Source organism: Falco punctatus (assembly GCF_963210335.1).
Source record: "Falco punctatus genome assembly, chromosome: 2".
Lineage (NCBI taxonomy): Eukaryota > Metazoa > Chordata > Aves > Falconiformes > Falconidae > Falco > Falco punctatus.
The window spans coordinates 679216-692156 of record NC_137581.1 but is presented as its reverse complement, the minus strand read 5'-3'; the positions used below and the strand labels follow the sequence as shown (position 1 = coordinate 692156).

Genomic DNA, 12941 nt, shown 5'->3' with positions numbered 1-12941 from the left:
TGCAGGAGCAAAACCTGCACCTGGAACAGCTGTATGAAGCACAGCAGGGTTGTGTTTGTGTAATTCTTTTAGCTTGGGTTTGTGTGGGTTTTTTGGTTTGTTTTCTGGAGGTTTGGGGTTGTTTGGAGGTGGTGGTGGTTTTTGTTTGGTTGGAGGTTTTTGTTGGTTTTGTGGGGTTATTTTAACCAATGCAGAAGTGAAATCTATAAATGTACATGGACCAGCTGGAATCAGTCTGGTTTCTTCCATGTGGAAGGCTCTGTGCTTACTGACATTTAGAACAGAATAAACTTATTTCAGGTGGAAGGGACCTACAATGATCATCTGGTCCAACTGCCTGACCACTTCAGGAGATTAAGGCATGGTATTAAGGGCATTGTCCAAATGCCTCTTTAACACTTGACAGGCATATGGAGATTGGTGCTATTACAGACTCAAATTACAGAATCGGACTTGTTGAGGTGGGAAGGGATCTCTGGGGTCCATCTGGTGCTAACCTCCTGCTCAAGCAGGGCCATCCAGAGTTGATTGCCTGGAACCATGTCCAGATGGTTTTGAGTATCTCAAAGAACGGACGCTCCCTGGGCAGCCTCTGCCAGGGCTTGGGCACTCTCACAGAGAAAAGTCTTTCCCAATAGTCAGAAGGATCCTACTATGTTCCAGTGTGTGCCCATGGCCTCTGGTCCTGGCATTGGGCACCACTGGGAATAGCCTGGCTCCATCCTCTTAGCACCTGCCTGCGGGTCTTAATGTACATGGGTGAGATCCCCCTGAGCTCTCTCTTCTCCAGGCTGAACAGCCCCAGGTCTCTCCGTGGAGGAGCCCCTCCCTTGACCTGCTGCCCGTGCTCCTCCTCATGCAGCCCTGGACACCCTTGACCACCCTTGGCCATGGTCAACTAGGTGCCCACCAGGCCCCTCTCTGCCAAGCTGCTTTCCAGCCGGGCGTCCGCAGCCTGTGCTGGTGCCGGGGCTTGTTCCTCCCCAGGGGCAGGACCAAAGCAGGGCTATTGGCAGGCAGGTCTGGTAGTGCGAGTCCTCAATTTCACAAGCAAAATGACTGAGTGCATTTTTAAATGCAGTAGGTGACATATATTCTGTTAGAACCTCTGATTAGAGGAAGCCCAAAGGCCTCTTGGGAATCTTTTTTTCCATAGGGATTGTGTAGTATGTGCTAAAATAAATAAATAATATTTTAAAACTTCTCTGGATTTAATATTCAAAAGTCTTTTGTATTGATGGTGAATCCAAGTACTTGCTGGTTGTGTGGAGATGTGTCAGAGAGGTGGGTAGTCCAAATGATCATTAAGTAGCAAGGTAAGTGCATGCCCAGTTATTTGCAGCAGATACAGTGTGTGTAGTAGCAGCAGGAGGAGAAAATACATCTACTTTTCTTATAAATAAGTTTGTCTTACGTTGAGAGGATCATCTTAGAGTTTCGTTTGAGCTCATACGTAATTTGGACTTTTCTGCTGAAATTCCTAGGGATTCAGTCTGAACTTTTTGAACAGGAAACCTTTCTAATGGGAACTGGGCCAGGAGCTATTAAACTGGTTGCACAGCGATCTTGGAGCAGTCACCCCTGGATAATTCATAGTCATTATCTGCTTACGTGAATCTGATATAACCTCTGTGAAACAAAAGGGTTTTTCTTAGTGTGTGTCATACAACGAGTTCACTTTTGGGGGCTATTTTCAGTGCCTGGCATGTGTGCAATTGTCTCTGCACCAACAGAGACAGCTCTGCTGCAGTTGGTCTGCGGTCGTCACGGCGAGTCACGTGTTGCCACGTGGCAGTGCCATGGGAAGATGGATCAGCCACATTTGGTACTTAATGTGTACTCAGGCGTGCAGCAAAATTTAAAGTGTTAGTCTTGAAACAGAAAAATATGTGATAGCTAGGCACAGAAATCCATTTCATAATCAGGAAGAAAGCTAACTTTTTAAATGGATGTGTTGTATAAACATACTACTCTTACTCTCAAAATGTCCTGCCTAGATGCTGTGCCAACACTAACAATCTCCAAGTGAGGAATGAAGCTTGTGAAATAGGAGGTAAAATAACAGCTGCAGTCCTCTCCTGCCCCGGCCAGCAGGCACTGGTGGACAAGGCATGGGTAGGAGAAAGCCCCAGCTGTGCAACCTGCCCTCGGCGCACTGGGAGGCCCGGGGCGGTGGAAATGGTGAGAAGCTGACCTGGAGAAGAGCAGCCTTGCTGAGGCCATGACCTACCCTTTGCTGTTGGGGATTTCTTAGGACACTGGCTGTTGGACATACCCCTGCTGTGAAGGACAGCACTGGGATGCTTTCTCCAGTGCTCAGCGAGCGCTTTTCAAACACAAGAAGCTTAGTGAGAAAACACGTTTGCAATATTTTTGGTACAGGCTACCTAACATTGGTGTTTTCTTCCTCAGCAGAATTCTGCCGCATTGACAAGCCCTTGTGCCATGATGAAGATGAGCAGCTCAGCTTTGAAGCTGTCCGCAACATCCACAAGCAGATGGATGATGATGCCAATGGCAACGTGGACGTAGAGGAGAGTGACGAGGTTAGTGCTGGGCTGCTTTGCTGTCCTTCTCCCACGCAGCACTCTGCTTTTGCAGAGGGCTGTCCTGTTACAGGTATTGCTGATGTGGCAGGGTGCCTGAAATTCAGGTGTGCAAACTCTTAGGCTGTTGGCTGCCTATCTCTTCATCTGGCAGAGGAAGCAACGTACCATCTTGAGCCAAGTTTCTGATCCAAACGGTGCATTTCAGTACTGTAATCTTTAGTGTGTATGGTTTTCCCTCTGGTCTGGCGTTTTTTAGCCACTTAATCTTCTTCTACACACAAGGTATTATCGATTTACTCCAACACTTAAAGACAGACAGATTGGTTTACATGATTGTTGTTATTAGTTCATTCCTTTTTTAATTGTGGGGTTGGGAAACACCTCTGAATTCTGATCGAGCCTCTCTGACACTGTTGAGTAAATACACTGGCTCCTGTCACCTTCACATTACAGTGTTTACTACGTTCTTTCACCAACCCAGCTGAAACAGTTACAGTACATATATGCATACTGCTGAAAAAAGGAACAATTCTTTCGTTGTCTTGGCCTTGGGAGATTTTAGCTGGTAATTTTATTAAAGAGAAATAAAATTCCTGATTTCTTACATAAGCACCAACAGAGATAAGTGACTACTAGAAAAAGGAAAGCTGTTTATTTATAATGTTGCCTCAGTTGCAGTGGATGCTTGTTTCCATGGCTCTGTGCCAGGTGAGGAATTCCATCTTGTAAAGATACTGGCATCTAAATAAGAAAGTCAAAGTTTTGGAGGCTAAAAGAAAACAGACTGGTGAAGGGATCTGCTGCCAGTCACAGGCAGTTCTCTAGTCCCAGTTCATAGAATCACAGAAGGGTTTGGGCTGGAAGGGACCTTCAAGACCACCCAGTCCCACCCCCCTGCCAGGGGCAGGGCCCCCTCCCCCCAGCCCAGGCTGCTCCCAGCCCGTCCAGCCTGGCCTTGAGCCCTGCCAGGGATGGGGCACCCACAGCTGCTCTGGGCAGCCTGGGCCAGCGCCTCGCCGCCCTCACGGGGAAGGGTTTCTTCCTCACGTCCAACCTAAATCTCCCCTCTCTCAGCTTCAAGCCATTCCCCCCTGTCCCACCGCTCCCTGCCCTTGCCCAAAGCCCCTCCCCAGCTTTCCTGTCGGCCCCTCCAGGCACTGGGAGCTGCTCTAAGGTCTCCCCGGAGCCTTCTCCTCCCCAGGCTGCACAGCCCCAGCTCTCCCAGCCTGTCCCCACAGCAGAGGGGCTCCAGCCCTCTGACCAGCTCCGTGGCCTCCGACGGGCCCGCTCCAACAGGTCCGTGTCCTTCTGATGCTGAGGACCCCCGAGCTGGACGCAGCGCTGTGGGGGGGTCTCAGCAGAGCAGGGCAGAGCAGAGGGGCAGTTTTCCTAATCCCTCGATCCACAGCAAAACCACTGCCCAACTAGGGGCATGCTGCCTGTCGCTGGGCTCAGGGGGACAATGGATGGCCCTAGAGCTACATGAGCTGCTTCAAGGGTAGAGACAAAAGTCTCATGCCATGTCCCAAAACTGAGGCAGGGCTATGCTGGGAGCAAGGGTCGTTGAATGATCTGAATTCTTGGCCCTGGAAGGAAGCAAGCTGGGAGCTGCTGGGATCACTGCTGGTGGTGACCCAGCACCCAGCGTGCACCAGACTGGAGGTAGGTGGTGGGGCTGGCAGCTGCCTGTGTTGCACTGTGGAGCTCTGCTGAATGCACCCTCAGGCCTTTGCCTGATGGAGACGGTGGTATGTGTTTGTACAGTTTGTGGGAAAGCCTGATATAATCTCTGTGGGGTTGGGAATTTACAGAATTGTGACTTTCTGCTTGTGGACCAAAAGGCATCTCTTTTTGCACCCATTCTGATGCGGATGGCAAACTGAAGGCGTGTGACAGCCTACACAGCGCTGTCCTGAGAGCCGCTGTCCTCATAGCCCTTCTCTAGGGTGTGTTATTTCTGCTTCTCAGGTAAAGAAATAGCAGTCCAGGGCGGTTAAATCCCCCACCCAAACTAATGCAGCAGTTCAGTTGATTGGGCGAACCCAGCCATCACAAGGGCCCTTCGGTTTCTGGGGCAGCCACAGTCTCCAGGGACATGGCACAGCAGCCGGGAGCTGAGCACCCTGTTTATGAGGAGCCAGCGGTGTTGGTTGGCTGTTGCCGGGTTGCAGTGCCGTTCCCTTTGCCTAAATCCCACTTTATGGAGTAATTAAAACAAATGAAAAGCTTTCAATTGCATTTCCTAAAATTTGATGTGTTCTCTGGAGGCGGTTCTCGGTTCAGAATTGCTTTGGAGCTGCAGCTCTGCCTCTCCCACTGACTCCTGGGGTAGCTGCAGGCAAATCAATTCACTCAGCGCATCCTACTTGCCTGTTATTAAATTGAGGATAAGCCGTATGTTGTTAGGGTTGGCCATTAACTAGCAATTTTTATGTGTCTCTGAGCAAATCTTGCCCTCTGTCCCAGTGGACTAGTTTAGAACTTCCTGCACAATCAGTAACAGTATTACAGGTTCGAAGCCTTTGTACTGTCAGTTCCTTTTATGTATAGATAGTGCTATTGTATGAGTAATAAAATTTATTTTTCTAAAAGGCTTCAGAATTACTGCCTTGCTGCCATTGCTCAGCAGTCTTCAAACCCCTTGTAGCTGGATGGCAGCCGTGCCAGAGCCCCTGCCATCGCCTGTCTTGGTCCCAGCAGCTCTTTTCCAGCTTCTGGGGTGTGTGTGTTATCCCTTCGTGCCCATTAGAAGCAGAGCCGCCAGGACGCTGTTGCTGGACTTGGTGGTCGGACTGGTGCATGTTGCGGCTGAGGGGTCTTGCAGTGTCCCCCGCTCCTGGGTGCTCCCAGTAGTCTCCTGTTAATTTTCCCCCAGCCCTTACCGGTTGCTACCCCTTGCCCTTTGCCATCTGCTTCCAGGGGTTGTTGATTCCCGCATTGCTTTTACCTGCAGCTGTTACCTCGCCCTGCTCATCTGAGTGGGATTCGTTGTCGTGTTGATCCCTGGCTCCCTTCCCCGAGATCCGCTCCGCAGGGAAGCGGAGTGCAGACACCCCGCATGCCCTTATGTCATGGGTTAGCCCTCACCAGCGCCCAGGGGCTCTTCTGGGGTCACCGCAGCCACCGCTGCACCCCTCACTGCTTCTGGCATCTCTAGTGTCATGTTCTGAGCTCTTTTTGTGTCTGAATTGTATTTGGGGGAATTTTGCAGTTGTCACAAGCTTCCCAGCAAAAGGTGGTGGTTCTTCTTAGGAAGGAAGGAGATGATGGTGTTTTTGTTGTTTAATGGAAAAAGCTTTTTTTCTCTTCCTTCTGCTGTTGATGGTTGGACATGGGTAGTTTGAAGAAGTAGATAAATGTGGATTTTTTTCATCTAAGAAGTCTTATGTTTTTTCTAAAAGTTTGTTGTGGCTAATTGAGACAGCCTGTATGAAATGGCTTCCTTCCTATAATTTACCTGGGCATTAAAATGCTGCCAACAAACCCATCCTTCTCCCTCCAGCCCCAAGTGCAGCCCAGCACCAGGCTCTGCCATGAGAAATGTGTTCTGACTGTCAGTGCCTGCTCTAGTGTGGGATTTTGCTGGCGGGAGGAGGAAACCCGCAGGCTGGCAAAGGCAGACGGTGTTTAAGCCGAGCCTGTCAAACACCAAAACCCCAAGGAGCGGTGACTGTGGTGAGTCACTGGCCAGGTGCAGCCAGGATGGCCCAACGGCACACGGGCAGGAGCAGAGGTGCTTCTCCTGGCAGGGGCTCGCTGGGAAGCATGCATCACAGCGAGATGGTGCACGTCCGACTTGTGAATGAAAACAAGGACATCTCTGTGGTGGTTGTTGTGATGGCTCTTTCCCTCCTGCTAACCCGCTGCTTTTCAGAGGTGGTCTGTGATGATCATCTTTGGGTTCAGGATGGAAGGAAACAAGCAAAATAAAATAGAAACCACAGTTCGGAGTTAACTCAATATTTTAAGTACGCATCTTTTCTGAGAATTGACAAGAGTTTTTTCCTGGTTTCCCTTTCATTCTCAACGAGCGTGCTATGCATTTCATATGCAAATATTGCTCTCTGTGGTAGACGCTTGTGTGCACATGTAGGTAGGTCTCTGTGGCTGGCAGTGAATTAGTATTGATACCTGTTTTACCTGTTGACAAAATGTTGTAGTGACCCCAAGTTGTATCTGGGGGACCTGGCAGTCCTGGGTTAACGGTTGGACTTGGTGGTCTGAAAGGTCTTTTCCAACCTAAACAATTCTATGATTCTATAAATACAGTTGCGAGCTTTACCTCTGCTAAGCTTGAAACTTTTATTAAAGTTGAATTAAATTAAACTTTCAGTAAAGGCTTTGAAGCCACTGAAAAAGGTATTTCGAGAATCTTCCTTGGCGAGCCAGCTACTGCCTGAGCACTTGGCTTCTCTGCATTCAAGGTTATCAGCTTTAACCCCTGTGTGCACCCTGTAATTGTGTTTTAACTCCCTGCCTTTGGTGGTGGGACAGCTGCTGGAGATACTATTTGAAAGAACGCAAGAGGCTCAAATATAAGCCTTTTATGGCTTTTACATTTAATCTTTGTACACCCTTCTTCTTTCAGTGTGCGAAGCTCCCACCTTCAGAGCGGGCGCAGTGGGTGGTATGGCGTGCTTCATTTCCATAAACTTTTTGGAAAAGGGTACGGACGATGAGCCGGGAAGGCGTGCTAGGGCAAAGGGCTCGTGCCTCCCCGACAGCAGGGACAGGGGGAGCGCCAGCTGCAGGGGGCACGGCCAGAGAGGCTGCGAGCCCTTCCCTGCCTGGGGACCTGAGGGGACCTGCTGGCAACGGGGCGAAGGTGGGCTTGGGCAGGCTGGGGAGCCTCTCGGGGGGTCACGGGATAGTCTGTGGGACAGGACCTCGGGACGTCTCTATCTGGAGGGTACTGATGTTGAGGTGGAAGCTCTTGTAATGCCGAGCTGCCAACAGTCGCTCTAAGTAGTCTCCCTTTAGTGTAGGATTATGTACTTGGGATTGTTTTGGGGTTTTTTTTGGTTTGTGTTTTGTGTTTTTTTTTTTTACTAAGTGGATTTGTGACAGAGCAGAATGAGCTAACATCTTAACGTAGTTCCAGAACAGAATGTGTTGGTGACTGATCAGCCTTGCGCAGAGATACTGAGCTGAGTTGACGAGTTGCCTGATAAACCACAGTACTCTGCTGTTTGCTTTCATATATTAATTCCCTTAATTATTTAAAAATAAGTAAAAAAAAAAAAAGCTTCCTCTATTGAGGTAAAGGCCAAGGTAATTTTGAAGCTTGGGCTTAATCATGTCTACTCCCGAGGTGTTTGCAAGCTTCAACAGAGACCGTGGGTCTCAGGGTCTTGCAGATGTTGGTTGTGGAGGCAGGTGCTGAAACACCCATCCATGGCACGTGGTTTCTGTGCCTGGAGCACAGCGTGGGGGGACGCCTGCACAGGGGATGCTCGTCTGTGGGAGAGCAAGCTCTTCGCTGCCACACTTGTGTTTCCCTGGTGGGTTGAGAGCTTTGTTTGCATTCATTATTTTGGCCCTTTCTGGAAAGTTATGGGTGCGTTTTGTTTGGATTAAAAGACCTGACTGGCAGAAAGGGAGAGTCAGACAGGTAACTGTATTTTGAAAATGTTCTAATTATAGGAGAAATCTTGTCTGACAACTTTATGCTGTCCTTAAATCATCATTGCATTTTTCCCTTCTGGAAGTGAGTTTTCGGTGAAGTTTCAGGTGACATCAGTGACCTCGATTAAAAGGAAAGAACTGTCCCTCACGGGGATATCTTCTAATTAGTGATCTATTTCTGCTCTTCGCACTCACTCCAAAGTCAGCTCCAGCTGTTTAGGGGCGACTCTGATGTAGGCTCACACTGACAGGTCTCTCGGATGCTGTTAGCCTGGTTTCTTAAGGAAACATGGTTTATGGAATCACAGGACGGTTTGGGCTGGAAGGGACCTTCAAGACCACCCAGTTCCCACCCCCCTGCCAGGGGCAGGCCCCCCTCCCCCCAGCCCAGGCTGCTCCCAGCCCCGTCCAGCCTGGCCTTGAGCCCTGCCAGGGATGGGGCACCCACAGCTGCTCTGGGCAGCCTGGGCCAGCGCCTCGCCGCCCTCACGGGGAAGGGTTTCTTCCTCACGTCTAATCTGAATCCCTCCTTGTTACTCATCCTAATATCTAATCTAAATCTATCCTTTGTTATTTTTTTGATCAATCCCTGGCTCCTCTCAACCTCTGATCCTGGGGTCAGGCTTGTTAGCAGAAAAGAGGGCTTGAAGGCAATAGTTTTCTGCAACTTGAATGAAAATCAGTAGCTCAGATGTTAAAGTTGGTGAGCTGACTGAAGGAAGCGATGCGTGATGAGCTCTGCAGTTGCTTGGTCAGTGTTGGCCCCTTATCACCCACACCATGATGTGTTGGTGCATGCATGCATCTCTTGCCCAGGTAGTAGCTGGTGCTCAGGAGGGATGATGAGCTGAGATCCAGGGATGTGGGAGGGATGTAAAGGTTCAGGGTGCGGAATGCAAAGATCCTGTAATTGGACTTTCTGCAAAAAACAAGAAAAAACCCTCACTTTTCATGGAACCACAGATTTTTGATCATGCTTTCAGCCACTGAAACATCAAGTTTGTCTTAACCAAGAAACCCATGCAATGCAATCTCCTCACCCTTTTCAGAGTGGAGAAAAGCATACTGGTCACGGGATTTGGTAGGTGGAGAACTAAAATGTAGTTTTAAAAGGTTATATAATCCTGAAATGGTTCTGTAATTGTTTTTTCTGGAGAGGGCGTGTATCTCTGCTTCGGGTCTCCACCAGTGCCTCCAGCGCTTGCTGGAAACCTGGGGCCAGGGCGGCCGTGAGCAGAGGACACTAAGAAAAAGTATTTTCATCCTAAAATGGAGGTAATTTTCTGCCAGAGGCTGCAGTGGGTGGCTTTAGCAGGGATTGGATGTATTCCGTCCCCAAAATACTGCAGCTCTCCTCTATGGCTGTGCAGGTATGCGCTCCTCATCGCCCCACTGCCCTCGCAGAGGTGGTCTCCCATGGGTGGGCATTTCGGAAGGATAAGCAGGAGCTGGCTTTTGTGTGTCTCGGATTCTGCTCCTTCTCTTTATATACAGAAACCTGTTAAATTATAAAAGAAATCTTGACATCAAGAAGCATTCACAGGCTGAGTCTTCCTGCAGTGATCTCATGCTGGTTTTCACTTGTAGCAGTGGTTCTGCTCCTGTTGCTTTTGGATGATGTGATCATGGTTTGCCTCTCTCTGAACTTGGTGAGACTCTTGGTTGACTGTATTTCCTTCTTTTCTTTTTGTGGGTTCGCAGTCTGGCTGAGGCTGGAGGGGTATCTCCAGGGATGGGATCAGCAGGGTCTTTAGCACTTGTAAGCGCTGATCTTGAATGGTTTGCAAGTAGGTCGATCTTTTGTGCAGTGGTTTTTGTGCCTGGTGTTTTCAACATCTGGGAGTCCCATGGTGACTTTATATATACATATATTAGTATATACGTAGTGTGCTGCACGCTCAGTACAGTTACCTGTGTATGTGAAATCTTGGGGAGTTCCTCCAATGGGGAAAAAATGAGAGCTAATCCCATGTTCAGAGTTGGGCCCCTCAGTACAGGAAAGACATTGAGGTGCTGGAGTATGTCCAGAGATGGGCAACGGAGCTGGGGAATAGGCTGGAGCACAACTCTGATGGGGGCAGCTGGGGCAGCAGGGGGTGTTTAGCCTGGAGAAAAGGCAGATGAGGGGGCACCTTCTCGCTCCCTACAAATATACAACTATATTTTCTCTCCCCTGTCTGGTTTAGGAGGTTTTTATAGGGCGGTTTTGGTGGGCACCCAGCATCCAGCCTGGGTCAAACCACCACAATGATACTACAAAAAGGTTCATGCAGAAGATGTGCAAACGTGGGCTCTGAAAGTGCCCCGAGTGCTGCTGCTGCTGAGGACCCGGGTGTGCTACAGTCTGTGCAACAGGAATTCCCATTGATTTGTGCTGGTTGGCAGCACGTGGAGGTTGGAGAGAGCGCACCTAGCAGTGGTACGTGTCTGATGGTAGCAGATACAGAGCTTGCGGGTTCGCAGTCAGCTGCAAACATCTCTGTTTTCTAGCATGGGTCAGAGGAGCAGGGCTGAGATGCCTGCACGGCACCAGCAGCCAGCCTTTGTCTCCAAAGACGATGCTAGGCAGTTTGGCTTACTTGCTGTGTTTGCACTGTTTACTTCTTTTTCATCTTTTCCCCAGAAGATAACAAGGGAAAATCTGTTTTGAAAGTTTCCTCGGGTGGGTGCAGCCCAGCTTCTCCAGCCTCTCAGGCTGCGTCATGCATGAACAGCTTGTCCAAGGAGGTGATGGCCCCCTCCTCCATCCTCCTCCCTGCTCGTTTATAGAGGTGTTCTCACTGCAGCCAGCTCCGTCCCCTCCAGAGAGTCCTTGGGGGTTTGTTTTGGTGATGGTGTGCTGAAGGAAAGCTGCAAGAGATCACTTTTCCTTTCTGTGCTCCCGGAGCTAAATATACAGAGCAGCAGCTGATCCCTCCAGTCCCGGTGGGAGTTGGCAGCCGTGCAGTCCACAGTGCCGGGTGACATTGCCGCGTTCCCTCTTGGTCACGAGTTAACAAGCCGGGAGGCTGATGACGTGGCCTCTCCCTGCCGTGGGTCGGCACGGCTGCCCACCGACACCTGGCCGCTGCCTACGGCGGGGGGCACCGGCAGGAGCCCCCAACATCGGGGGGCTGCCCTGCTGAAGCTGCCCGAACTTTCCTATTTTTCCATGTTCCTCTGCAAGATGGGAAGAACAGCTGAAGCTTTCAGCCGGCTGGAAAGCAAGAGAGCAGAGAGGCAGCAGGCTTGAGCTGCCGGTACCTGTCGGTGGCCTTGGTAGCATCTGCGATGGATTTGTAGAGAGCCTGGACAGTGAAAACTTCCACAGATATTTTCCATGCCCTGTCTGATATTAAAATACTATCTCCTTATCTAGAGATGACTTCTCTTTTTTTTGTAATTGTGTTACGTACTTAAAAGATCTGTAATGAAGAAGGCCGCATGGTAATCATGCACTGGATGATGCATGCAGGGATGTAAATAAGAAATTATCTTTTAATCTTGTTGCGTGTGTTAGGTACCGGAATGTGAGTGATCCTCTTTCTTCTGTGGTTTCCATGTGCTTTGCTTACCTCACATCTCATGAGTCCCTCCTGCAGGGCAGTCTCAAATCTTTTCAGTCTTTCTTGCACTCCCCTTTAATTATTATTTTATTTATTTGATTTTCTTCACTTTTCTTTGGTGTCTTCTGTTTCTGGTCCATCTTCTCCTGAGATGGAAAGGGGTGGGAACACACCAGAGCACGTTATTATGATAGATATGTCACCTGTGTGAATTATGATATATCCGCAGACCATACTGATGTATTGTTTTTCATTAGCACTCAGCCTACAGGGAAAATGCCTCGCCTCCTGTAGATAGATAGCATTTGTTTCAGCTCTGATTTGAGGATGCAGGTCAAATCTAATAATCATTTTTTTACTTCATACTCCATTGATGTAAAATTGGTTCCATTGTGCCGTTTAGCTGAATTTTTGATATTACCATTCAAAGAAAAGTCTGGAATCCCAAAAGCCTAGGTTATATTAATTTATTATAACGAACTAACTGTATTAAAATCAATTTAACATTTATACTTACTGAATATTTCTTGGCTTGTCATGCCAGGAACAGAAATCTTTAGATGTACTGCAGAGAATATTAATATTCAGCTTGATCTGTCAGTTTTGTGCAGCAACTAAAAATACTTAACTAATTATTTTATTACAGATACATATATATTTATATATTACATATCCATAACTATATATTGTTTATATATAAATATAAACCCAGAAAATTTAATATATTATTATAGTTATTCCAATATTATTTATACATGAAAATACTGAAATATAATATAAAACAAAAGCACATACTTTCTTTTATATATACCTTTAAAATATAACTGTATTTGTTGTTATCTATAGTTATTTATATTTTTCTCAGTCCCTTCCAGTTCCTTTGCTCCCGTATCTACCCGCTTGCCAGAAGAGGAGCACAGTGTGGGCAGGGCAGGTTTGTTTTTTTTTTTTGCAGCTGCACTTCCAGTTGACTCTAGATGTGACAGCAGACGAGTTGCCACTACCGAGCATGATGTGTGAATTACGGAAAGGAATCCCTGGTAGAATTCGCATTGACACAGGAACTCCTACAAAATAGCAGAGACTGTTAACTTGGCAGCGTTGGGTGATTGCAGTGACCTACATTTTGATGCAGTCACATACAAGGTCTTACAGAACCAAGAAAGTGCTTTTCAGCTGGCAAACCTCCCATTGCGTGCTGGATAGTCTGCACGTTGAGGAT

At 48.3% G+C, this 12941-nt stretch overlaps 1 protein-coding gene across 11 annotated transcripts in view; it reads left to right on the top strand.

The window, feature by feature from the left end:
• STIM1 (stromal interaction molecule 1) overlaps positions 1–12941 on the top strand; it is a 107955-nt gene that overhangs the window by 41747 nt on the left and 53267 nt on the right. For 8 of the 11 annotated variants that reach the window (XM_080374904.1, XM_080374903.1, XM_080374900.1 and 5 more), the window contains one exon: positions 2413–2546. In XM_080374904.1, the coding sequence (XP_080231030.1) occupies positions 2413–2546 (134 nt within the window). The remainder of the gene's footprint in view (positions 1–2412; positions 2547–12941) is intronic. The other 3 variants (XM_080374906.1, XM_080374908.1, XM_080374910.1) reach the window with 1 other exon arrangement.